The following is a 27,448-nucleotide window of genomic DNA, read 5'->3' as shown; positions in this document are numbered from 1 at the left end:
TCTGTGACGCGCGCACGAGACTTTTTCAGGGCATCAAAATGTGCGTATCATCGGAGGGACAGATCCCTTGCATCGTCAGGGGCGTGCTGTAGCCTATGACATCAATCAGATATATAATTAGATTAGTAATATCAGTATTTTCGCACCCTTATTGCAATCCCATCAGACCATCCACTCTTAGTTATCACAGTTTATCACAATTTCATGACCTCAGTGATGGGAAATGCAAATCAGTAAACCATTTTTGTTCATTTCAGCTAAAAATGCAACACACTCATATTTGCATAGACTATTTATATGTTTTATGACGTCATATGAAAACGTGCAAAAAATATATAGGGAGCAGCAGATTTATGCAGAGAAACGTTTTCGCTTAATTTTCCAAATTAAAGCGACGCTAGCTCACGAGACAATCTGATATGAATGGATTGCAGCTGTCCTAGTAAAACGCCTTAACCCTTTGAAGCGCACGGCGGGCATGAATGAACCAACAAGGCGTTGAGGGGAGGAGACAAGTGCGAGGTTTTCCTTGTTTCCTAGAAGACATGGGTGTCTCGCTCTCACCCGTCCCTCACGTTTCTGCCCCTTAACCCCCCCACCCCACTCCGCCTCCTTTGTGAAAAAAAAATTCGGGAGGAGGAGGAGGAGGGTGAGGAGAAAAATGAAGTCAATTATACAACAGCCCGGCTCTGTACAGCTCCCTCATCTCCTCTGATAGCCTATTACTACAGCTGGTGGCTCCACATGCGGCGCTCACCGGGAACACCGGCTCCAGTCTGCAGGCATGTCGGCGGCTAGTGGCTCTGAGGGGACGGCGGACAGGCTGGCAGGTAAGTGCTCGGGGTCGCTAATGGCGGTACTATTTTTTTGCAGCTTCTTTCCATCTTTTGGCGTTAAAAAAAAAAAAAAAAAAAAATCAAAGCAGAGGTAATACTTCCTGAAAGTAGTTCCTAACTTCTTCGCCCCCTTCACGCGACTAATTAGGCGGTAGTTTGACAGCAAGAGGGTTGTAAAGAGCAAAGTTTATTGTTAGTTATTTTTGTTTGAGGTGACATTTATTTGAGGTGACACTACAAGCGACACGTTACAGTATCATTTGCGACTGTAACGACATCAGCTACCCGAGCGGAAGTTCTAGCTACTGGCAAAAGTAACGCGCTACTATCTTCAGCACCAGAGCAGCCAGCCGGTCTACCGTACATGTACTAACCTATTGTACCGCACTGTACCCCAAATTCCGACTGGCAACCGGTGGCTAAACGACTGTGCCGGGCGCATAGTGGCAAGAAAGCCAGTCCATTCATTATTCCGTTGTACGTGCTCGTCTCCGGAGGGACGCGCGCGCTTTGTTCCGTTTCTGTCGAGAGTAGGCTACCACGTGACTGTGTCTATGGCAACATATTTTACCGAAAAAGTTTTTTTTTTTAATCAAGTCAGCCTTAGTAGTATGTTCTCGTTGTTAACACTTTTCGTTAACATTTTAAAGTTTTTTTTTAGTTGACGGACCCTCATTAAAGTGTCCTCGAGGAGTTTAGTTGGTCACGTGCTTCAACAAGGTTGGTCTCTCGTGCGGTTCCTTTCGAAAGTGGGTCAGTAGATCAGTGGAGCAGCGCTTCCTTCACTGTGCAGCAGAGGGAGTTAGTCGCTCCCTGCAGCTTTAAATCAGACCAAGGAGGACGACAGTAATGTCAGCTACGGAAACTTTTTGGAAACTCATCATTAGTTAAAAAAAAAAAAAGTCGTAACTAAACTGAATTAAAAAGCACAGGAGCGCGAAAAGAAAAGTAACAAACAAATCATTTAGCAGGCTATGTTTTTGTAAGCATTAAAAGATCCTTCATGAAGGTCGTATATCATCATGAGATGAAATAATAAGAATAATTCTTAAATTCCAGAGATGACCTTGAAATCTATTTTTTAATTTTAAAGAAATATTATCGGCCTTTTCAGACAAATAAGATATAGTAAAAGTGCATTAGGGTCATCGTAAAATCAGTATATTCACTCCCCACAAAAATACAATACGATTAAAAAAAATCAAACTATTTAATGTAAATTCCCCACTATATTACTATGATTTTTCTTTATTAGGATAGCACTCTATAAGTTTAAAACCCTGTTTACAAATTAACAAAAGTGTAGGTCACAATAAGGTTAAACCCTAATGAGGTTAAAGCAGAAATTACAAGAGGAAAAAAGTAAAATTGCTAAATTTAATAATTTTAATAAATGTTCCCTTGTGTACAAAGCTAAAAATAACTCCCATTATAGAGTGTTGAAGTATTGTTAATGTATAATATGTCAACATTATAGCTGGTCTATCTGATCCAAAATTGGTTGTGAAATCTCTCATTGCATTATGATTATAGAATGTTCTCCATGTAAAATACTGCAAATAAAGCATTAACATCTGTATAGTTCATTTACTGGCGATCATCGAGATTTAATACTGTTTATTTCAGTTTTTTTCTCTTGTTTCTCTCTGTGTGTTTTTCACAGTTTTTTTATTTACATAATGCTTTTTTATTTTGAAAGACAAGATTAATCCACCAAATCTTGTGTGCTCATGTCATATCAGCATATTACCTGCCAAAGGTGTAGTGATTAAATGTTTGCAAAGTTACTGAATGTGCTGTGGCTTTGTCATCACCTTGAATGCATTACCTAAATAACATATTTTCAAAGCAAACAAACAAAATAAACAACCCAAAAACAAAACAAAAAATGCTAGTAATATGTAACAGTGAAGAATAAAAATATTGTTTGATATGCAGGAGTAAAGCATGTCTCACTAAATGAAAATATTTAGGTTGCATTGTTTCAAAAACCATTCTGTGTGCAGCCCCTGGCCCTTCCATGAAACTGGACAGCAGACTTTTGAATACTTATTTCAGCTTAAAACTCTTTAAAAAGTTGTGGATGATTTTTGCATTTGAAGTGAGTTAAGTATTTGAATGGCACACTTGGAATACAAAAAAAAGTACATAGCCTGCTTACAAACTGACTTATTACTTGTTCCAAATGTGTGGTGTGAGCTATTGTATAAATTTCCTCTGCTATTGTTGCCTATAATTTTTATAGTCCTCTCCTATGTGTAGGCCTATGGTTACGCAGCTTTCTGCCTGAAAAAGTCCTTCATAATGTCATGGGCTTTGTAAGTCGTGAGGAGTGGCGGGCATTGTAGGTCAGTCAACCAGAAATAACTAGAGCATACTGTACTGTAACTGTAGGATTTGAGGCTCTCCTGCTGTTTCTGCATCTACCCAAAACCACAGAACTCGTGGTCCTGTCCCTAGAAACAAGCAAAGATTCTGAGCTCTGTATGATTATATATGATATAATGCCTCAGGAGGATCAGATAAAGCTGTAAAAAACACAGAATACTGACCATGAGCTTAGATAGGAAGACAGTTAGAATTTTTTACTTGATATTCTCATGTTGTAATTGTTTTGTGTCCATTTGTCGTTAATTTATGTTTCTTTGCAGTTATTTTTAGTATTTAATAATTTTGTGTTTCTCTGGGGTTCTTTTACATCACTAGTTGTTTTGTTTTTGTGGTTATTTTGAGTATCTTTGTGTAATTTTAGTTTTGTGTCTCTGTAGTAATTTTGTGTTGCTGTAGTTTTTAAAATTGCATTCATAGTCATTTTGTGTGTCTTTGTAGTTATTTTGAGTATTTTTGTAGTCATCTTGTGTTTCTTTTGCGTCATTTCACATCTCTTGGATGTGAAATGACGCAAAATGTGGACATTTTGGAAGAGTAGCAAATAATGATGCAGTGACTAGAGAGTGAGCAAGTCTCTGTTTACATCCGTAGTTCGACATTAGTAGTCTGAACATGGAGCACTAATGGATTAATAAAACTGCAAAGAGTAGCGGTCCTGGCTGTGGCCTTGAAAAAGCCATCCGGTGTTGAATATCAACAAAAGGAAGTACTCTTGTATGGCTGAGCCTGAAGGTTTACAAAATAGCTGTGTGAATATCCATCCTTTGGAAAACAAAGTATACGTGGGCTGGCTGTCTGAGTCAGAGGGGATTTATGCTAGATATTGTTATAGTTTCAAAGGATAACAAGGATACAAATTTACACTCAACTGCAACTGTGTATGTTTGCCGTGATAGTCAATATACTTCCTATCATGGCCAAAGCATTACTTTAATGAATGCCATCCTATTGTAGAATATATAGTCGCTTTTGTATCTCAGTGTGGGAGAAAAGCAGGACAGTTGCATTTATTAGGCTGTATCTCACTGTATAGATTTGTAGGGGTATTATATAGATTGTTTTTTTATTTTTACTCAGATAACAGTCAAAACATCGGTTTGAGCTGTAAAAGTAACTCATTTTAAATGTGCACAGGGTGAATTTAGTGACCCAGAGTCATTATTATTATATTTCCCTGGTAATACAAGAAGAGTTTGAAATGCAGTGTTGAACATACAGTATTTGATAGACTATGGAGCATTTTAAGAATAAATTCATGATTCAGATTCTTCTAAATAACACAGTGAATGTGTTTGTTAAAGGCATCCAAACTCCAGAGAGGTTTATACACAATGTAGATATTAAAGGTCCTATATCGTGCTAACTGTCATGTTCGTACTTTTTTGTGGGGTGTCTACTAGAGTTTGTTTACATGCTTTAATTTTCAAAAAACACATTATTTTTCCACACACTAACTATCTCAATATAACTGTTTTCAACCTTTGCCTGAAGTGCTCAGTATAAGCACCTGTCTCTTTAAGATACCCCACCCCCCCCAAAAAAAACAAACCCAAAACAGTCTGCTTTGACTGGTCAGCTTCTCTAGGTCCTCCTCTTCTGTGCTTTCTGTCATTATGGTGTCATTGCAGCTGGGAAATGACTGCTATGGCACTTTTAGCACTTTTACTTCAACCGTATAATACAGTTAAATCTCTAACAGTATTCTATTCTATTCTATTGTAGCTTCTGTCCCTCAGTTAGGCCTAACTTTTGGTAAAATTAAAAAAAAAAATACTGCATAATACCTTAAACTAAAACAGAAACATATTGTTAACTGTTATTTGGCTCCAAAAAGCACTAAGCTTTTGGGTTTTTTTACTCTATTTTAACTAAATTTAACTGTTAGAAGTTTGCTGTAGTTTTACAGCAATTTGTGACCGTAGAAGAGCAATCAGGTGCACAAAAACCTGATTGAAATCAGCATTAAACTATTAACAATTTTATTAAGTAAACTCATTTTTGGTAAAGTTAGTGATCATTTATCCGTTCATTAACCTCAAATTAAATTCATCTTAATTGTGGGACTTTTTTGAGTATTAGGGCTGTAGCCCTGTAATACCAACATTTCAAAGTGTAGACCTGCTACATATCACACCCTGGTGTTTAGTTGCTAAACTAAGTAAATACAGATGTAACCCTCATGAATATTTTAATTAAAGAGTACTCATACATCTGGACACCAGTAGTCAGTCATTAAACCCAGTTTGTACCCAGATCTTTGCTGCAGCTTTTAAGCACATGCTGTCACTGTAATTTACACTCTTTAAACACTCTGTTTGACATTCCCCGTTATGTGTTTTTGCTGTTTGTGCTTGCTGGAGGAATAAAGCAGCACTTATTTTGCTTTGTAGATGTTTAGACGTTTTGAGCTGAAGGACTAAAATAATCTGTCTGTTAATATTATTTGTATTTAATAGTAGTGTCTAATATTCTAAAATAGTATCAAAATCCAGGTAGAGATTGGCAGATGCTCTTTTTTTGTTTTTGCTTGCTTGTTCGGCTGTTGTGGTGATGTATGGCATTTTTTGTTGTACTATTTGGCTATTTAATGCTGAATTAGATGTGTCCTGGTTTGTATTGTGTCAGGTTAGGGTATTGTATATACAGGTGTTCTTGTGGACTTTCCCGGTTATATATAATCATGTCTATAATAAAAAATCATGCCATTCATACTCTACTTTCCATGTTCAAATACCATGAAGTTATCCAAGTGGGATGAAATGTACCCTTGTTAGAAAATGTACAGCCGTAAGGAATTGCATGTAGGTCATATCGTGCATATCTGGATCTGTTGGTCATGCTGAGTTTGTTACACTCCCGTGCGTCTCCACCGTGGGTGGTGGTCTATGTTCCTGCGTTTCAGTAATATGGCTCGTCATCTGCTGCCCTGCAGACTTGGCCTCTCTTTAGCGCTCTTGTCACGACGGGAGCTTTTGGCTCTCAGCAGTGAACAAAGTTGGCACTGTCGTTTCCTAGATGGCAGGTTTTAGCCAGTGGGCTGGCAGGGCTCACAAAGCTACAAGGGGAAAATGTTCTGAGGAAACAGGAAAAAGTGTGACGTCGGGGGCGGCGTATTGTGCAGCATCAGCGGTGAAGAGGTGTGGTGGGTGGAAGGGAGAGCTGGCACGCTTTAACTCCCACATTCCACTTTTGCGTCAGTGATGACCCACTAAACGCTGCAGGGATTAAAGACAATTATCTCAATATTGGGAAAAGTTGACTCCACTGCTGCAATGTAAAATGCGTTGATCTTTCTTAAAATAATCGTAGAAAACGTTTGCTCTGAAAAAGGGAAGTAAATATAACCATAATTCTTAATTTTTGAAACTAAGGGTTAACTTTACTTGGAATTTAGCTGTATTTACTTAATTTCGTTGTGAAACTATGACTGCCTAGTTTGCAACCAGCAGGATACAGATCACAGTAGACTTGGTTACTTAAGTTAAAACTTAGAAAGCTTGATTTCATTAAATGTGCCATTTTTAGGTTGCAACAACTTTACAAAATTAAGTCATTCAGTTTTATTTACAAAGCCCATTATCACAGATTACAATTTGCCTCAGAGGGCTTGAGAGCAAATGGCATCCCTCACATCAACTAAGGAAAACCCCCCAAAAAATCCTATAATGGGAAAAAAAGATAAAAACCGCAGGAAGAGCAACTGAGGAGGGATCCCCTCTGCCAGGACAGGCAGACATGCAATAGCTGTCATTATAAACAATTAAATTACTTGCTTGAAAAATTCTGTGTTTTTAAGTGTTCTGGCTCATGAACTACAGAGGAAGGTTATCTGTAAATTATGAAAAGTTTTTTCTTGCAATTGTTTTGCATCTATTTATAGTTAATATATGTGTAGTCATTTTCATTTTGTGTTTCTTTGGGGTAATTGGTTTGAGTATCTTTGTAGTCCTTTTATGTCTCTTTGTCGTTATTTGGAGTATCTTTGTAGTTATCTTGTGTTTCTTTAGCATTGTTTTACATTGTGTTGTTTTGCATCTCTTTTCTCTATAGTTATTTTGTTTCTCTGTAGTTTTTTAAACAACTACTTCAGTAGTCATTTTGTGTCTTTTTTTAGTTATTCTGAGTATCATTGTAGTAATTTTCTTTCCCTCTTTGCTCATTTTGAATCTTATTAGTTATTTTATATAGCCTATCTCGTATTTGAGTACCTTTCAGGTAATTTTTTGTTTCTTTGTTGTCATTTTGTGTCTCCTTGTAGTTATTTAGTGTCTCTGTAATTTTATATCCTTTTTAGTTATTTTGAGTATCTTTGTAGTCATCTTGTGTTTTTTTGCGTTGTTTTGAATCTCTTTTCTCTGTAGTTACTTTGTCTCTAGTTTTTTAAAACTACATTAGTAATCATTTTGTCATTTTATAGTTATTTTGACTATCTTTGTAGTCATTTTATCTCCCTTTTTGTTCATTTTGCGTCTCTTTAGTTATTTTATAGAGCCTATCTTGTTTTTGAGTACCTTTCTTATAATTTTTGGTTTCTTTGTTGTTGTTTTGTGTCTCTATACTTATTTAGTGTCTTTGTAATTTTTTATGTCTTTATAGTTGTCTTGTATCTAAATTGTAAGTAAACTTATTAGATATAAAGTCAACATAAATTAAGATTAATATTTATATATACTTATATTTTTCAAGGCAATCCATTTCCTAAATTTTAAAAATAAAATCAACTTGTCAGATTTTACAGTATGATGGAAATGTGTTTATAAAAGCAAACTGTGTTTATAAGTTTCACTTTTGTAACCTCATGTATGCTTCCCTCACTGGTTCATTTTTTAAAGAATTTTTTACACTCATTTGTCAGTGTCTAAAAGTTGAGGATAGCTTGAAAAATACTGTGTTGTTAAATGTTCCGGCTCATAAACTATAGCGGAAAATTATGGGTAAATTATGACAAGTTTGACATTTTTTCCTTTAGTGTGAAAAATGTGGGTCAGTCACGGTCAGCAGTCACGTTGAAAAACTGTCTTCACTTTTATCAACGCTTTTTTTCCCAGAAATAAATGACACAATTTAAATTCTAGTAGACCTGAGAGGGAAGTAGGTCACTGTTACAGCATTATATAAACGTTAGGTAAGACGATAGCCCAAACCCCATTTGCTCTCACGTTCCTGATAAACTGACACACTCTGAGCATAGCTGGAGGTTTGGCGCCATTCACTGGCAACCTTCAGCCAATGCACTGGGAGAGAAACAGATGACGACAGAAGACTGAGCCAAGGCGTTTTTAAAGTGCGTGTGAATGTGAAGGGGGACGGGGGAGTGAGTTTGGCGAGAGACTAAATAGAAAAAAAGGACAAGAATCTTGGCAGCTTTTGCACACAGAAATGTTTCTGGCAGCCACAGGTCAGCTTTAAAAGCTTCTCCGCAGTTAGACGAACATTCTTGAGTGAGATATCATCCTTTTAAAAAGGATTGCTGCCCACCACTGCAAACACATTTGTGAGTCATTGATTGTTCGCTCACAAAAACGTCAGGCTTTTGAGGACAAAAATGGATTCAAATATTGATGGGGGTTTTTTTCCCAGGTTTTTCCAAAGCTGTGCTACAATAACTTTAGGTTCAAAATAAGAAAAACATCAGTAATATACAAACAAACAAGATGGGCTACTTTATGACTTGTAAATACAGATCTGCAAGTCTGTTGTTGTTTTTCAAGGACTTTTATGGATGCAAAAACAATTCATGAAATCCCAACACTAAATTTGGTTTCATAGAGTGCCAAAATCATTTTAATTTTATGATTAACTGCAAATCTCTGCAGATATCTGCATATGAATGCAGAATCTGGATATGGTTGTGGTATTGGACGCCTTCAGGCTTCCATTTGTTATCTGTGTATATTGTATCAAACAATTACATTCAATTTGGCTTTTGTTGCATGCAGGTAAACAGTATATGTGGATATCAAAAGGGGCACAAAAGTTTGTCTCGGATCCCATTATTGGCTTTTTTTTCCAATAAGTTTCTGCAGATATTTGTTTATTGATTAGTCGTCTCTAAACCACAACGACATTCTACAAACTCAAGTTACTGAATAATGGAAGAAAAAAAAGGAGGAAGTTTTGGCCTGGATGTCCACAGGCAAAATCGCTGTCAGATTTATAGCCAATGGTTCCAGGATTGCTTAAGTTTTTAGTGAGGGACTGATTACTTTTTTTTAAAGAGTAAATTGAATACAACTACATTGAATGAATTGAAATATTTTACTTTGAAAAGCATGTATCTAAATGTGAAAATATATGTAGCTTGAACTAACCTTTTTGAATTTTCTTCTCAAATTTGCAGTTAAAAAAAGCCTTCATTGTATGTATAATTTTGACACTTCTCCCATGTGCCAAGTGTGTAGGTGAACTGTGGTGGCTAATCCAAAACCACAAAACAGTGAAGAGGCAAATGGCCCTATCAAGAGCAAATGTTTGATTTGTCCGTTCTGGGCTACTGTAGAACAACATGGTGAACCTACTTCATATAAACGGCTCATTCTTAGGTGACACAATACTTTCAGCTGATTATGAACTTATGAAAGCATAGTTATGAATAAGGCTGTTGTGGTATGAGATTTCCATGGTATTGCAGAATTATTATTATTATTATTATCAGTCAAGATTACCCCTATTGGAATTAAAAGAGAAGAGTTAGTTTTGGTTGAACAATGTTTCATCACTATAATTAAGACTTGAAACCATTTATTTAATGGGAGTTTGTGTAAAAAGCCTCCCTTTTGAAAATAGTTAACATAAAGGTACGATTCTCCCTCCAGTTGCATTTTTTTCTTCAGTGTCGTACATTGGTGCACCTTTAAATCGGTATATTGCTGCAACCCTAGTTATGAATATAATTCCTGCCCATAGATGCAACTAAATCCAACACACTGGACCTTTAATTAAACATAAAATAACTTTTTTTTTAAACAGTGTTTTTACTATTCACAAATTAAAAAATATATCAATAAATAGCATTGACGATACTACTTTGAGGACTTAAATATTTATACATATTTATACACACATAAATCAAACAGGCTGCAACAATTCTGGAATGACATATTAATATTAATAAAAACATGAAACAAATTGCATTCAGCAGTTCCCAGCATTGCCACTAATAAGCCCCATATATCTTACATAGCCTGAAGGTGCACTGACTTTGTTTTTGTCACATAGACACGTTTACATTTTGTTATCCATCCATTAGGTATGGCCTCACCGATTTGCACGAGTATTCATTTTCTGCTTCGTCATTCACTTTTTGTCTCAATTTGGTTCAGGGCATTTGCACTGAGTAAGAAACACAGTCTAATTAGCTTATTGAAAAATTATTTTATTCGCTGCTTGATATGATCAACAAACCCAACAAACCCATATCATAGAAGAGTGAGTCTTGTTCATTCATTCAAGGTGAATTATTAATAGGGCATCTGACAAGCCAGCCTCCGGAGCTCTCAAGGTTGACGTATTCTTTCGCAGTTGCTCACATCACTGTGATGTTTTCATGTATCAGATCTCACTGCAGAGGAGGAAGGCCCGAGCCAAGCGGGCCCCTCGCTGCCAGCTGTCGAGCTGCCAAGGAAACGAAAGGGAGATGTGGAGGAGAGGTCAGACACCCATGCACAGTAAGAGGAGCCCCATGTTGTTTGTTAAGACAACTCACTGTCATCTTACTTTTTGTTTTTGAAATAAAATATGTTTACTGTACTGTACAATTCATACATTGCTCTTATTGTGTGTTAACCCACACACCTGGATCTACATCAGTTTTTATGTGTTGCATTCAAATGCCTTTCACTTGCATTAAAAAATGGTTACATTTCTTTCAAAAATACAGAAAAAGCAAAAACAGCAACTTGGCAAGAAATGTCCTGCAAACAGCAAAAATAAAAAAAAGAAGATTAAAATACAATGATCTAAAAAACTAGAAATCAAAAGGATGTGACCATTAGATATGAAAAAAAAGGAAATGATCAGAAAACTAGATTTATAATTCTTTCACTTATTAAAAAAAAGTGAATTTTATTATCATTTTTTGATCTTTTTCTTTAGGTCATTTTCTTGTTTTTTATTTTATTTATTTACATATTATTTAATTATCATTATTTTATCTTATATTTTCTTATTCTCAGGTAATTTTGTTATACCTTTTCACTAATTTCTTGCTAAGTGTTGGTCCATTTCTTGTTAAGTTGCTAAACACCTTCTTCCCATGTTTATGAAAGAAATCAAGCCAATTTGCTCAGGTTTCAAAAGGGTTGAATGAGCCACAATGTATCTGATCTTACAGGGGGAGTGACAGCTTCCAAATGGACGATGACCTCAGCAGGTACACTGACTTCTTGGCTGTGTTTGCACGTGTCTTTTTGACAGAATACTGGCAAGGAATTAGATTTTTTGATCCCTTTATTTGCAGATCTGAAGGAGAGGATCAGCAAGTCAAAATGAAATGCTTCAGGTAATCCTTTTTTTTTATTAACATCAAATGATCGAGCCATTTGTGCCTTTGTGGCTTTGATTGATTGCATTGAATGTGACCAGCTATTTAAAAACTGTAATGACTTTCATAATGTTAAACTAAATGCAGTGTGAACTTCAAGTATTTACCCACCCCCCCCCACCCCACCCCCACCAGAATAGAAACAGTGGGTAGAAATGTCTGATTTGTGCCTGCGCCTGTATAGGGAGCCTCACCGACAGATTGAGAAGCGGAGGAGGGATAAAATGAACACCCTCATCGACGAGCTGGCTGCCATGATCCCTGCCTGTCAGCCCATGGCTCGCAAACTTGACAAACTCACTGTGCTGCGGAAGGCTGTGCAACACCTGAAAGCCCTCAAAGGTATATATACCTGGTATTTTAAAACTAATAAATCAGTGACGTCTAATGGGTTTCATCTAAAATGTTGTGTCGCCTGTGTTTTTCAGCTGGTACGGGCAGCGCCTTTACAGACACCACCTTCAAGCCTTCCATCCTGCCTCATGACGACGTCAGGCACCTTCTGCTCAGGGTAGGAGCTCACGTACGACCCCAGCTAGTCCCAGTTTATTATCACATTTGTCTGTGTGTTTATTAATGTTTCTGTCTTTCTTTTAGGCTGCGGACGGTTTCCTGTTAGTTGTAAGTTCTGACAGGGCTAAAATCCTGTTCATCTCCGAGTCCGTCTCCAAGATCCTCAACTTTAGCCGGGTGTGTTTCACTTCTCCATCACTCATTTTGTTGTAGTCATCAGCTATAAGTATAGAAAGAAAAACCCAGACAAACAAAAGATCAAAACATTTAACTTAAATATAATTGAACATTTTCTTTTGCATTTTTTCTCCCTTTTGAAATAAAATTAAGCAAAAATTAGCATTAAAAGTACAGTGTCTTCAAACTGACAAAACATAAGATTAAGTAAAATAGTAGAATTATTAGAGTATTAGGATTATCATAATTAAATTATATCAGAACAGTCAACAATATGAAACAGAAAACATCAATAGATAACACTAATTTAAAAAAATAAAGGCAACAAGTGAAAAAAGGAATATGTAGCTTTTTTTAAACTTAAACCATTTATATTTTAGATTATATTAAAATTCTTTACTGTTTTGTTACCACCAGTCATTTGAAAATAATGCTTAATAATGCTTGATTTTTAAAAAATTCTAATTTATTGGCCTTTTCTTGGTCTTTGCACACATTTGATCAGATTTTTATTTCCTTGGTGTTACAGTGATGTGCTAACTTGACAGGAAACAGTTATACACACTGAGCACCAAACCTGCTCTTACCTGTAGTGCTTTAGCATTTTTGCCGAGGAATTTTAGTCTACAAACTAATAATAACAAAATCCTTCTAATGCAAATTCAGAATTTTTGTCTTAAATTTTCATTTTGTCTTTGTCTTCAAGTGCATGTCTCTTGTTTTATCAAAGTAAGTGGCTCTTATCGGTTCTCTTCAGTTTCATCTAAAATGATGCTGTGTTATCTGCTGTTTGTTTAAATAAGCAGGCCTAAGTGTTCACTAGCAAATTTAACAGTGATAATGTCAGTTTTGTAGCTAAAACAGTCAGTTATTGCAGAAATACTAAGCTTTTTAACTTTTTTGCAAACTGATGATGGTTAAAGCAAATTTGTATTTTATCACATTTTATCAGTAAGTTTGAGCTGCTTTCAGCATTAGTTTATGCTGGTGCCATGTAATCCTAATCTTGACAGCTCAGTCTTCATAAAAACTGTAATTGTCTCCAAATTTAACCTTAAAACTCAAAGTTATGAAACATAAAAAAACCCAGAAACTCTAATAAAGGTCTTTGCAAGTAAAAATCATCTTTTCTGCAGGGCCAGGGCAATGCCTGAGCTTTTATATACATATTTTTTAAACTTCAGTTTATTGGGCTTGGCAGCCAGAATGAACCACACCTGCTCGACATTATTTCACCACATTTTGCAGCTTTGAGATGGACTGCAGGTCAGCAGAGAGGGCTGGAGATTAGGAAGGATGCTAGAGAAAATCTTCTGTAGTCATCTGACACCATGTCTGCAGGGCAGCTCGTGTTATTTTGGGGCTTACCAGTAAACCATGTCTGGATATATGCTGCAGCACTCCTTTTACAGTCAAGATACATTTATTCAATGCAGAGCTGACAAACTGTAGTGTGTCTTAAGATTTTTTTTACAATGAGCTGTGTGACGATCAGGGCAGTTGAAGTAGAAAGGCTACACAACTTAACAGACAAAATGCACAATAATGTGTTATGTGTTATTATTATGGGATGTCATCATTTGGGTTCACAGTTGGAGCTGACTGGACAGAGCTTGTTCGATTTCATCCACCCCAAAGACATCAACAAGGTGAAGGAACAGCTGTCGTCTTCAGAGTACCCTCGCCAACGCCTCATTGATGCTGCAAGTACGTCTGTTGTCATGTCACATCTGTAGTGTGAGAACCAGAGGAATCTTTCAGCTCAGGTTTTATTTGCTCTCGAGGAGGCATTTGAAAATTGGTCTGGCAATGCCAGGCTATAAAGTCTGAGCTAAAACTAAAACTGACGCTGTAACCCGACGTAGAAGAGTTAAAGACAATATCTAAGCTAGCTAAACAATTAGCAATAAGTGTCATCACCAGAAATGCTTTCTGTGTGCAGCTGGGGTTCAGGTCCAGGTGGATGCCCCTGTCACGCCATCCCACTTGTCCACTGGAGCTCGGAGGTCCTTTTTCTGTCGGATGAAGCACAGTCGAGTGGCGGGGAACCAAGAGGGCAGACACTCACTGCCTAGTACTTCCAAAAAGAAAGGTGGGTTCAGACTGCATTCCAGGCTATGAATTTAGCAGCTGCACTTTCCCATTTTATGATGACAAAATCACAGGGGAAATGTTGGTTTGAACATCCCACTCACTTCAGTCAGAGCAAAATACTGTAGATGAAAAAAAATACCCTGTTGCAATATGAGATGTTTCAATTGCCCCCGGTCTCCCCTAGTGGACGTATAGGTGACAATGGCTGTGCTGAATACTTCAGTGAATATAATCGGCTGTGACTAGTTGGCTGATAGCCACACATTTGGTGAATAAGTCAATGATTCCAAAGCTTAAATGAAAGCACTGGGGCTTACTCGACACAATGCTACTCTAAGACAAAAATCTTATTTAGCCAGTTACTGGACAAAACAAAGCGCTTCTTTGGACAAATGCGCACAGATAAAAACAAAATCCCTGACTTTCTTTCAGTTCACATCACCACTAGTTGCACTAAATCTGGCTCTGTTCCCGCGTTAAGCAGTGTCCTATTTTCAAGTAAGTGCTTCCAAATGATTCTCAGTTTTACTCTACTTGAAATACCAGATGGACAGGCTGTGCTGCTGAATGCAACGCAGCAAGCTCCAGAGAAATCAGAATTACGACCCTGCGTTGTATTTCTTTGCTTTTGTGTTCTCCGAACAACACAACCGTGCAGAAAATACTGATTCATTGTATTTTATGCTAAGAAAATTGTCGAAAACCAACATAATATTGCAGCAATCAGCTGTATGGTGTCAGATATATTTGCATTTGATTTCACAATCTCATATCAGTTGAGCCTTAGATGACGTCGGTGACACTGAATGGGCTCTCTGCAGCACTCTGCTCATTTGCTACTTCAGGCTGAAGGTGAGATAAGATGTTATCACAGAAAGGCGCTCTAAAATACTTCTGGAGCCAGGTGTGTTATCTCCAGCACCATAATATCAAACTGATATGACATACTGACCCTCTTAAATCCACATCTCCCATGGATCTGTGCTATTTTGGATCATTTTATTTCTATTACCGCTCACTCTTGAGGGCACTTGAGGTAAACCAGTTGAGTTTTTTTTCTTAAAGAAAGACTGGAACTTTTCAGCTTTGTATATACGGTCAGCTCTGGGCCTGCAGGATTGACTCTCCCAAACAGATGAGGAAGAGGATTGAGAGTGTTTACCAAAAGATTAATATTATATTCAAATGTGTTTCTAGGCAATGAGGTCAGTGTTTAGGCAGGCAGTGGAAAACAAACAAAATCCAGAGGAAAATATGCTCTGCCTCTAAGATCTGATCTGGATCTGATGAGCAAGGGTGAGTGGGCTGTACTCCTCCCTATCCACTCGCTCCACCTGTTGGCAAAACTTTGTTGAAGTTGAGTGCAAGTAGGTGACCCTAAACCTTTATTTCTATAGCAAGGTGTGACCTCAATTTCAATGGAAAGAACGAACAAAATGCTCTATTATTTCTGTAGCTGCTTATTTAAGGTATTAACTAAATTCTGTTTATGTTCTCCCCACGCAAGTTACCCTCTGGTATCATCTGTAGTGAAAATGCATACAAATTTATGTTTTCCTGACTTTTCCAAATGTGGGTCAGTTTGAGTGAATGTGAGTGATTTTCTTGGTGGAAAGAATTTCAGAGTTTGAATGAAACTTTTTTCCCAAATTGATGCCACAATTTATAAAAAAAAAAAAACAAAAACGAAAAACAAGTAGTCTTGCACAGGAAGTAGGTCAGTGTTACAGTGTTGTATAACCACAAAGTAAGAAGATGTTCCAAACCCCACTTTGTGTTAACACAAACCGGAGCTGTGGCGCCACTCAGTGGCCAAACTCAGCAACTGCACCGCAGTGTATAAAGAAGAGAAGCAGCGCCTTCCAGGTTATAATATAATATACTATACTATACTATAATATAATATAATATAATATAATATAATGCAATACAATCTAAAATCTTCTACTCTACACCATAAATTCTAAGAATAAGTAAAAATTATAAAAAATTATTGACCAACAGGAAGATGTGAGTTGTCCTCCATGCTGCAGAGGGCATTTATTTCTGATAATGGCATTATCCCACTTATACTAAAAAACTAAATACTATTAAGAAAGACCATTCATTTATATTTTCATGCATTTTGCAATCAAAATCTTAAAGTTTTTCACAAGCTTTGACTTAGTTTCCCTGAAAATACCTGAAGGCATGGCTAATACCTGAAACAATCATTATTGTTGATATGTTATTGAAATGTTCACTGCTCCAAGTTGATAAGATTTTGTGCGCTAAATATAATTTGAAAGTATTTTAAACTGTCTAGCTATCCAGCCATGTCGTTGTCCCCAAAATCAAGATTTTTATGAACAAACAATACATTACTGTTGGCCTTTATGATAGATAGATCTTTATCTTGAACATGGCAAATAAAGTCAGACAACAACATTTAAAAAAAAATCATGGGCAAAAAAAAAAGCCATCAAATGCCCACCATACATATTCAGTAAACAAACATAAGTACTTTTCTATATACATATATATACATATATACATACACATATGAAATAAAAAAGTACACGAAAACATGTCTTGCAAATCTTGAAGAACCAAATGTGTATTAATCCGCACCTGGGAAAAAATCACCAATAAATGCACTATTTAGTCCTATTTGAGTCATGTTTGCTAAAAAAAAAACTACAGGGCACAGATAATTACAGAAGAAAGTTATTTGAAAATATGTAACAAAATATTTGTGACCCATTTTTAAAGATTCCCATCATCATTGGAGATGAATGTGCTTAAGGATGATTGAGGTGGGGAGCGTACAAAGTATTGAATTATTAATTAGCTCATATTGTTCACATTAAGAAGAGCATAAAGTAATTCCAGTCTTGTCCTTTAAAATACGTTTATATTATACTAAATAATAAGAAAACAATAAATATTAAGTGATCATGATATATCTTCTCAAAGAGAATTAACACGTAATTTACACGTAATTTTATCATAACTGTACAAATTGAAGCAGCTGAAAACTATGAAATCCTCTCCGTGTATCCTATTATTATTCTGCGGACAGCAGTATGTGGTATTTTACAGGCAATACTACATTTACACAATTTGAAAACTAGTTGTTTTTGTGCCCACAGACTCTTACAGATACTGTACCCTCCACTGCACTGGATACATGCGCAGCTGGCCCAGCAGCCAGCTGGACTCAGAGGGCGACACTGAGAAGGAAACCTCGACCCTGACCTGCCTGGTGACGGTGTGCCGCCCCCTCTCTCACGTGTCCCATCAGCCTCCCAAAGACATCAGCATCAAGCCCTCTGAGTTTGTTACCCGCTGTGCCATCGATGGCAAGTTCACTTTTGTCGAACAACAGTGAGTTTCCCCGTTTTAACTCCCTCCATCTTCACTTATAACTGTTTATCTTCGTGTTATGAGTTGTGGATTTGTTCTGGGCTAACGCTTCCGCTGAGAAAGAAATGGCAGAGCTGTGGCGAGGAGGCCTCTGAGCACATTAACAGAATTTTGTCAGTTCAGCTGTCAGTAATCTTTTCTGTCTTTGCCATTGTTTCTCAGAAGGAGCGATGCATCTTGATGGCATCATCTGAAAATCTCTTCTCATTTTTTGGGGGGAGAAATTTCACCACAAGTATAGTGAATCATTTAATCAAATTTCCCATATGTGTGTGAATGTTGGAGATACTCATTTATACAGTGTTCACCTTCATTGTGTTTTCATGCGTCACTGTTTTTTAACTGGCACAATCCTAAGAGATGCCAACAGAGACAGAGAAAGCCAGACGTACTAAACTCCCACTGTATCCTCTCTCTCTCTTTCCCAGAGCCACGACAGTTATCGGTTATTTGCCGCAGGAAGTTCTCGGCACGTCGTGTTATGAGTACTTCCACCAGGATGACCTGCAGCACCTCGCAGAGAAACACAGGCAAGGTGATGGAGCAAAGCAACCACACTTGGCAACTTTAATCCTATACCTGATTAATTAAGATAACTGTACCCCAAATCAGACATTCATGTTTGAAAAAAAAATGCAGCACTTATTCTTAAAGGAAAGTTTTATTGTGTCAAAGACATTTGCAACACTTTCTCACCACCAGCTCAAAAAATACAGCAGCTTGGTCAAATACATTTCCTTTTAAAGTCCCAAGTCATGTATTTGAATTAAACCTCTGTATGCCGATAAATCAATAACAGGAAAATACAGAATTTGAGGTGTGATGAGGTGAAAGTTTAAAGTCTCAAAAAATTGAAAAACTGAAGTTTAAACTAAAAAAAACAAAACACTGACTAAAAGTTTACACCTTGAACAGTAGGTCAACAAGCACACGAATAAGAGTGCCCAGATGCTCGGTTGGTAGAGCAAGCACCAGATTTTCTCTCCCCCTTTCATGCTTACGCATTCCTGCCAAATAAAGGCAAAAAGCCCCCCCCCCCAAAAAAAACTTAAAAAAACAACCAAGCACACTGATTATGGCTTGATTTGATAAATGCTAACAAACAGAGTGTGTATTTGCCATAGGTACCCCTCTAGTGTCAGTTTTGGACACCCAAGGATGGCCTAACAATTGCTGCTTGTTACATGCTACAGAGTCCTTTCAAAATAAACTTCTGTGTTGACAGGTAAAGTAGCTTTTGGCTTTTACTTTAGCTTTAGGCAACAAAACTTCTTGGTTAGGTTTGGAAAAAAGATCATGAAATGTGTTCCAATACCCACAATTCCAATTCTATTTAGTATACCAGAAAAAGATTTAGTATGTCCCGACACAAAGTATATCAAATGCAGCATGCCAAAAACACCAGGATGTTCTGCTGCAATCGCATGCATTTGGTAATTGTGACACACAATCCTCTGCGCAGCAGAAGATCATCACATGGACTGATCTGCAGAAAGATAACACTTCATTGAGAGCTCATTGACAGCTTACAGAGGCCAAAATAACTACAATCAATAAATCACTAATAAATTAGAATGTATGCAGTTATAATTTAAAAGCTAAAACTCCATACATAGCAAAGTCTCAACAGTAGAGCTATTCTATCCTGGCCAGTTTGTCGAAGGGTGTTTTGTTGTGTCTCCAAGGTAACATTAAGTGATAAGGTTAAGATCTGCTGCCTCCCAAAGTACGTCTTTTTCTTTGCACTTCTTATTTTGCACAACGGACTGTTTTGTCGAGGTAGAAGGTCCCCGTTTTATCAATACCAAACATAACAGTACGTATTTTGTAAGAGCAGCTGCAAAACTTGACAAAAGGAGAGAAAAAGTGATTCAGTGATGGTTTTGGTTAATTGGTGCGAAAAGACAAAACAGATAGGGGTAAAAGAGTGGTGGATTTACAGGTATAACCATGGTATGAACTGGGGATAATCATCAAAGGACATACAAAGAAAACCAAGGTGAAATAAACAAGAACAGCGGCAACAACAACAACAAACAAAAACAAAAAGAAAGGAAAAGAAAAAGGGGACAATAAGGATAGATAATTCTAATACTAATGGTGTGTCTCATACAGACGCTAAAAGGGTGTGTTGTGTGTTGTTTTTAGAAGCAGAGGGCTACTGACCAAGCTGCCCTATTTGATGCTCTGGGGATGAGAACAGGCTTGCTAATGACTTGCAACACCTCATCTATACAGTAGCACGTGGCTTGTTTAGACAATATTTTGTGCTTTTTAATGACACTCGTGTCCATTCTCTCGGCAGTCCTTCGAAGCAAAGAGAAGATCGAGACACAGTGCTACAAGTTCAAAACAAAATATGGCTCCTATGTTTCACTCCAAAGTCAGTGGTTTAGTTTCACAAATCCATGGACCAAAGAAGTCGAGTTTATCGTGTCTTTAAACCGGGTTATCTCGTAAGTATTTAGTCATTTATCAAGAAGTGGATTAGTGTTACACGTCTCAGACAAAATGTCAAATTCATCCATTCATGCTTTTTAGTCATTTTGTTCTTTAAGTTACAGAAAAAAATCTACTTGACAGAAATCATCCAAAACTATTGTTTCTGTGTTATGTCAAACACAATTTATGCCTCTGATAATGTTGCCATAACACAGTTTATTCATGGATATTGATGAATAAATACTCTTTTCCACCAGCAGGGGGCCTGGTCACACAAAAGATGAGGAGGCAGGCAGCTCAAAAGCACTTCAGGGTAAGAAATACACACACTATTCTTAGAAGCTTTATGTCTTTGTGAGATTTTTGTAAAGTAAAGGTTGATTCTAATGTCCTCTTCTTTCACAGACGACACAAAGCAAATACCCATAATTCCCGGCCTTTCCAGTGGTGTGGGCACAATGATCTACGCGGGCAGCATAGGGACCCAAATCGCAAATGAGCTCATAGACTCTTACAGGTGCGTCCTGTGTATATGTGGGGCGACATTTTTGTTGATCCTTTGCAGAAATGAGTTGGCATGGACACGAGAAAATGCAGTTACGTGTAAGGGGGCATTGAATAGAAATGGGATAAGTGTAAGGTATGTATACAAAGAAATATATAATAAATTCACATTCCTTATCATATTCTCTCCTGTTGTGTTCCTTTTATGAAGCAGGATGAACTCGTCTCCATCCAGCGGAGCTTCCAGTCCATTTGGCCTGGCCCATGAAAAATTTCCACTGGTTTCCCCACAAACCAGTACAAGCGTGAGTGACCTCCCAATTATAACAGTACATTTACATGGAAGCAAATAACGCTCTTTTTGCCAGCATGTATAAAGTCGGGCCATAAAATGTGCTTGTTAATGTTTATGGTATAAACTTTGACTGAAATGCCTACTTTTTTCTGTTGTTTATACCTCACTCTTTTTTTTTTTTGTTTGGTTTTCATTTATACCTCATTAATTTTTAGTGGCATATGAGCTTTCAAATGCATGGCAAGGGAATTTATATGAAAATGCATTTTGATATATCTAATTTTGTGCTAATGTTGTTGTTGTGTCGTATTTACATGCAAATTAAATCTAGTCTCTCACATATAGTACATTTTCAAGCAGATTAATAGTGACATGGGGAGTTCTGGTGATGTGGGCACATCATTGGACGTGGCTTTCACAGGTCAAGACTGGACATTTGTTTGAGTTCACGACATCATATAATCATAATAAGAAGTAATATCACTTAAACTAGAATGATCTCATCATATTTGTACTGTACTTAAAGGGGAAGTTCACCCCCAAAAATTGATATTTTTCCCTTATCAGTAGCGCTATTTATCAGTTGAGATAGTTTGGTGTGAGTTGCAGAGCGTTGGAGATGTCAGCCATAGAGTTGTCTGCCTTCTCTCTAATAAAATGGAACTAGATGGCACTTTGAAAAACTCAACAGCTTGTAATGCTAAAATAACCAACAAAAAACTCACCTGCAATGTCTCCTTTCCAACAGATAGTCTAAAATGGCACTTTCATTTAAGAACTATTTTCTCTCTACCAAACTACTACAGACTGTGAAAAAAAATATCTCACCTAGCACCACTAAGCTCGCTAATGGCACAGCTCAGCTGAAGAGGGCGCCATAAATGTTTATATCTCGCACCGCCACCAGCACAATCCTCTCATCCATGTGTAGATGCACACCTCTGCATTTTGATTTGGTTGGTGAGTGTAGTTTGGTAGAAAGAAAATAGTTCTTACAGGAAACTGTAACTGGGTCATGATTTCTGGAAAGTGACATTGCTGTTGAGTTTTACAAATTTGTTTTTTTTAGTTTTTGCACGTTGAGCACCACAAGAGTGCCATTTAGTTTCATTAAATTGTAGAGAAGGCAGACATCTCTATGGCCAATATCTCCAGCATTCTGCAACTCACACAAAGCTATTTAAACTGATCAATAGTACTACAGGTAAGAAGTGAAATGTGTATTTTTGAGTTGGGGGTGAACTGTCCCTTTAAAATAAAGATTTGAAATGTATTTCAGCTGCATAATACTCACATGTCCTTGTAGTGTCTCTAAAAGCTTCTAAGCCTTATTTAAATGTGACACTTATACAGCTTGTTTTCCTGAGTTTAATTACACACGTCAGTGGAGAAAGGTGAAATGTGAGGCCTTGCACAGTGTTTTAACATCACATGACTTGTTCCAGGTGTCCAGCAGAGAGGAGGCAGCAGGTAGTTCATCACAGTCCCAGTCTGACTCGAAGACAGCAGCAGGCGTCGGCAGTGCAACTTCAGAAAGTTCAGGTACTGTTAGCAGCGTGATCATAAATTTAACCAAGGTTTGACATTTTATTTTGACGATTCCTGCAGTCTTTGTATTGTTGAGCCCACTCACCATTTCACAGCTGCAGGCTTTTAACCCTTAGGGGCTGTTTGGCACATTTTATGCTCTTTTCATTCTTCATTTTTAGATTATTTTGGCTGTGTTCATCCATATGGCATACATTTCAGCAAGAATGTGTATTTGTGTTTAATGTCAGAATGTCTAGCTTAGCTTCTCCAATAAGTCTAAATACACTATGTAAACATCATTTTAACATTTGTACTGTTAAGTACAATTTTTCATCCCACAGCCATCAAAGCATAAAAACATGCATTGAATTATTTCTGGGTGTCATTCTTTTGCGTTTCAAATTTGTCATTTAAATTATTTTCCACCTGATGACATCATTTTTACCATATTTGGCCATATTTTACCATATGGAGAAAAACATACTTTTTTGAATAGGTGCAAACATTGCTGCAAATCACCAACATATCCCAGGGTATCATAATCCAAAAATTAATAAATCTCTTTTTGTTTTTCGTCTTGTTTTTCTCTGCTCTGTTTCACTCAGGTGAGCCGTCCCAGCTGGACTTGGACAACATGGTGGTGCCAGGCTTGAGCAGCTTCAGCAGCGACGAAGCAGCCATGGCGGTAATCATGAGCATGCTGGAGACGGACGTAAACATGGGTCAGTCGGGGGTGTTTGAGGACTTACACTGGCCTTTCTAGAGGGCACATAGACTTTAAGCTCTCACATGCTCTTGTGCCGTTTGCTTGCCGAGAAATTGGACGTTAAGTTGTTCATTCTGTGGGCCCGACCGAGCTGGCCCTGCACAACTGAACCCACTGGGCTTGTACCAAAGGCCGCAACATGTCATACTTGAGGAAGCCTAATAGATTATAGGAATTATTGTTACTGTGATTACCTTGTTGGTCCGTCTGGCTCTTGCCTGAAGGAATGTGAGGATAAATTGTCCCCGGAGCCTGTGGTGATTCAGTGTCTTCCTCAGTGACACCTCAGCATCCTCAGAGGGGCTTAAACCAAGACTTTCTGCAGCAGAATGATTTATCTGATCGTTCAGATCGCTCCCAATGCGAAGCAAAGGTTAGGAGGTGAATGAAACTCCTGCCATGTGCAGTGCTGCTAGAGAAACCCCTCAAACCGTTGACATTTGCGAGACCTTCGGTACCCAGTGATGACCTACATGTTTTTCATAACATGTTCTGATTGTTCCATTTTTTTACTCTTGTTTTTTTAAAGATCCCCTCCAGACACATTTTAAGTCATGTAAAAAATATTCTGCTGACTAATGTTCGCCCAAAATTGTGTCCGGTAAGTACTGAGGAAAGCTAAAAAGAACATCTTCTCCCCTTTATTGAGAATTGCAGACTCATTAAATATGCAAATATGGAAATGCTTCAGGCCTTGCACCACACCCGTTTGGAAGATTATAGCTCCCACAGCCACACAAAGCACATCATTTAAGTTCATTTGAGTTCATATACAACTTTTACTGAACTGACCAAGCAATTCTCATACACTTTAACAGAGGTAGAATCATTATATGATCAGAACACACAATACACTCACAGTACGTGCTGGGTCTGTGCTCATTATTAAAGCTTTAGTCGCTAACTTTTTGTCATATTTGCAAACACTGTCAATATATCCACACAAAAGTACACGAGACAGATAAGCTGTGAAAAAAAACCTTTTTGTCCCCTCAAATTGCTTCTAATGGCATCATTGCACCTGAATGAAAACTACCAGTCACAGCCTGGAAGTCTCTAGCGCAGCTGTCAATCATGTCAATCACGACTCGTGAACTGCAGTCAAACTGCCAAATTAGGCAGCGCTTATCAAATATTAATCAGTGCTTCTGCATTGCCTATTTCTCACCTCAGTCTTTTGGGGTCATATTTTAGTGTACTGTTTAGCTGTATAATGAGAAAGTTGGTGGATGGCGGTGCTGTTTGCTTTGCTTGACTGTTTCCAACATGGTGGCTGAATCACAAACTTTTGTTACATTTGCTAGATTCTGGCAAATGCCATCAGAGGCAAGAAAGGAGGAGGAGACGGGGCATAGTATTTATTTACAGCCATATAGGCTGACTGTGTAAGCAACTTTTACGACATACACTTTTGTTTATGTTAGGCAGCACCCTCTTGTGGCCACAGTAATTATTATGGAAGCAAACGAGAAAGTGACATGGCATAGCATAAAAAAACTGCAAAGTCTGTGTAATGTTGTATTAAGTTCAATAAAGTACTTATAGGGTGGGTGGGAGGAATATTTTATGATTAAAACAAGTACAGGACTTTCACCCAGGAGATGGTTGTTTGTTCTGTTTATAACAAATTTGAGTAGTTTAGTTAGTGACGTATGTGACACATCTTTCACATCATTAGTAACAAAATAAATTATGTTTTTCAAGTATACAACCAACAAATAATACATAACAGCAACTGTTTCATATTGTTATGGCCGTAAAAACTCCAACTGTTAGGACAGTAGTATATGTCATTTTGGAAACAGTCATTTATGTGGTTTAGGAAGCCAGTGACTATCAACCAAATCTGTCTTGAGAAAGTAATGTTGTTTTTTTTACAGATGAACTGTCTCATTAAATACTATGTGGATGCAGTGACAGATTCAGCAAATATGACACTTTTTTTAAGTTATCCACTGTAGCTGTAAAGATTTATAAGACCAAATTTTCTTTTACAATTAAATAACATGAGATCACCAACACACACTCACACACACACTATTTTACCAGCTAGCTAAATATTAGCAATGACTGCTAATGCTATTGTACCATGGAAATGTTTTTTTATGGAGAAAGTTTTACTTTGGGACTGTTTTTAATTAAATGAATACTTGAATATTAACCCCTGTTTACAGTTCTAGTCCCAGGATAAAAAGTTTGCTTGGAAACAGATTCTACCCAGAGGAAATGTTTGCTGCTCACAAAAGTCTTTTCTTTGACTCTTCAGCAATAAATCAACTTCTTAGTTGGAGAATAGAAAATTCTGATTACCCTAACCCCAACTTAAAGGAAATAAGGAGCAACAGAATAAATCGGCAGGAGTGATTTTACTCATAGGCTAGAGAGACAGGTCTGTTGAGACTTAAACATAATAACTGAGACAAAATTATTAACTTGTTTAGCCAGTGGAGTTGTATTTTGGATCTTACTGTTATCTCAAAAGTGGATCATTCCAGACAGATTAGGATCCGTGCAATGAGAGAAAACAAAACCCATTTTAAGATCTTGAGTTAGGATCAGGCTGTGACAAGAGGAAGGGTATTTCTCTGGAACTGAAAATGAGAAGTATGAAAAAATAGACAAAATCTCATATTGATGTTATATGAGCTCAGTTAGGCTTGACAAAGAAGAGATCTTTTAAATTTTACTTTCCTCTGGGCATTCAAGTCATTTTTATGAATGAAAACTCATATAAATACAACCTAATCCTGTCTAAGTTGTTCCTCAGTAAACAGAAAGAAGCTGAAAGTGAACAATACATTTTCAAAAGTTTAACCGCTTGTTTATCTGAAGGCTTTCCATTTTCTCTTTGCACTAGCATAATTTGCATAACAGTTAGCTACCAGTCACTTTTAGGGAAACCTCCTGTTGTAGTAGAGGAATGTAACAGGAGCCTGCTAGATATAAACCAGATCCATTACATTAGAGTCCAAAATATCAGTTTCCATAGAGGAAAACACATTTTTGAATGGAGGGGATCTTGGAGTGCTTTTCCATAAAGTTTGTAAAGTTTCTGTTTTCATATTGAATGTGCACTAAAGGACTGAGGTGGACTGAGCCCTGGTAAACCTATACTGTGTATTCACATATCTCATATTTACTGTACTCCAGATAGTTCTGTGAAGGTAGTCCACTGTACATTGAACTCCTGGGAGAACACTGAAGGTCCAAATAGAAACACAAATAGGGGAATGTTTTCCAGTGTTAACAAGGGACAAGCCAACAAGTTATTAGGCCAGAATTTATTACTGTTGTGTCATGTCAAATATACTCATCCTGCTTCCCCCTCCCTGTTGCCCCCAAATATTATCTGAACAGCGGAAACACTGCGCGGAAATTAGCCATAGTATTTATGATGCCAGGGAGATGATACTGTTGCAGCTTTGCCTATTTCTGAATGTTCCAAAACCACAAAAGCCTATTATAAAAGAAAATCCCACATTAAAGCATCTCAGAAGCTACTCTGGATTAATTTAGTTGTTTGGTGGCATTTTTGTTGTAAAATCAAAGAGCTTAATGACAACTGGTTGAGGTCTGAGTAAGGGGTGTGGCCAAAATCATGAATGATCACAACATGGAGCCATTTATTTCCTTATGACCTAATTTCAAAATGAATGCCAGTAATCTGGGGCTGAGGGACAGTGAGTTCACCAAAAAAGTAAATGATATTTGATCACAGAAAAACCCCTGAAATGTACTGTAGACTGATATTAACAGAGTCTGTGAGGGTGAATTTTACTTTTAAACTCAGTGACTAGCCTTCGTACTGCACCTGTTATATCACTGATTCCTCTAATCTTGAAAGCATAATGTGATTGCGTTGCCTTGGACTCATGCTGTTTCTGATGAAGTTCAATTGTAAATCAACCGTTATGTGCTCTCTTTGGCTTTATAAGCGAAACTGTTGGACAATA

At 37.4% G+C, this 27,448-nt stretch overlaps 1 protein-coding gene across 4 annotated transcripts; it reads left to right on the top strand.

Moving 5' to 3' along the window:
• Positions 1-453: 453 nt before the first annotated feature.
• On the top strand, positions 454-24,527 carry LOC121961475 (aryl hydrocarbon receptor nuclear translocator-like protein 2). Of its 4 annotated transcripts, none has more exons than XM_042511474.1 (17): positions 454-830; positions 10,783-10,894; positions 11,560-11,598; positions 11,686-11,727; positions 11,954-12,111; positions 12,198-12,280; positions 12,367-12,459; positions 14,052-14,166; positions 14,402-14,551; positions 17,685-17,919; positions 18,387-18,493; positions 20,264-20,414; positions 20,661-20,713; positions 20,806-20,917; positions 21,119-21,209; positions 22,645-22,741; positions 23,335-24,527. In XM_042511474.1, the coding sequence occupies exons 1-17, from the start codon at positions 785-787 to the stop codon at positions 23,490-23,492; spliced, it is 1,842 nt and encodes a 613-aa protein (XP_042367408.1). In that variant the 5' UTR covers positions 454-784; the 3' UTR covers positions 23,493-24,527. The 4 variants fall into 4 exon arrangements, with proteins under 4 accessions (XP_042367408.1, XP_042367407.1, XP_042367406.1 ...); XM_042511473.1 differs by having other exon boundaries at positions 21,116-21,209; XM_042511472.1 differs by having other exon boundaries at positions 20,658-20,713.
• The last annotated feature ends 2,921 nt before the right edge of the window (positions 24,528-27,448 follow it).

The sequence above is a fragment of the Plectropomus leopardus genome, chromosome 22 (assembly GCF_008729295.1).
Source record: "Plectropomus leopardus isolate mb chromosome 22, YSFRI_Pleo_2.0, whole genome shotgun sequence".
Lineage (NCBI taxonomy): Eukaryota > Metazoa > Chordata > Actinopteri > Perciformes > Serranidae > Plectropomus > Plectropomus leopardus.
The sequence above is the reverse complement of the archived record's forward strand: the minus strand, read 5'-3'. Positions and strand labels throughout refer to the sequence as shown.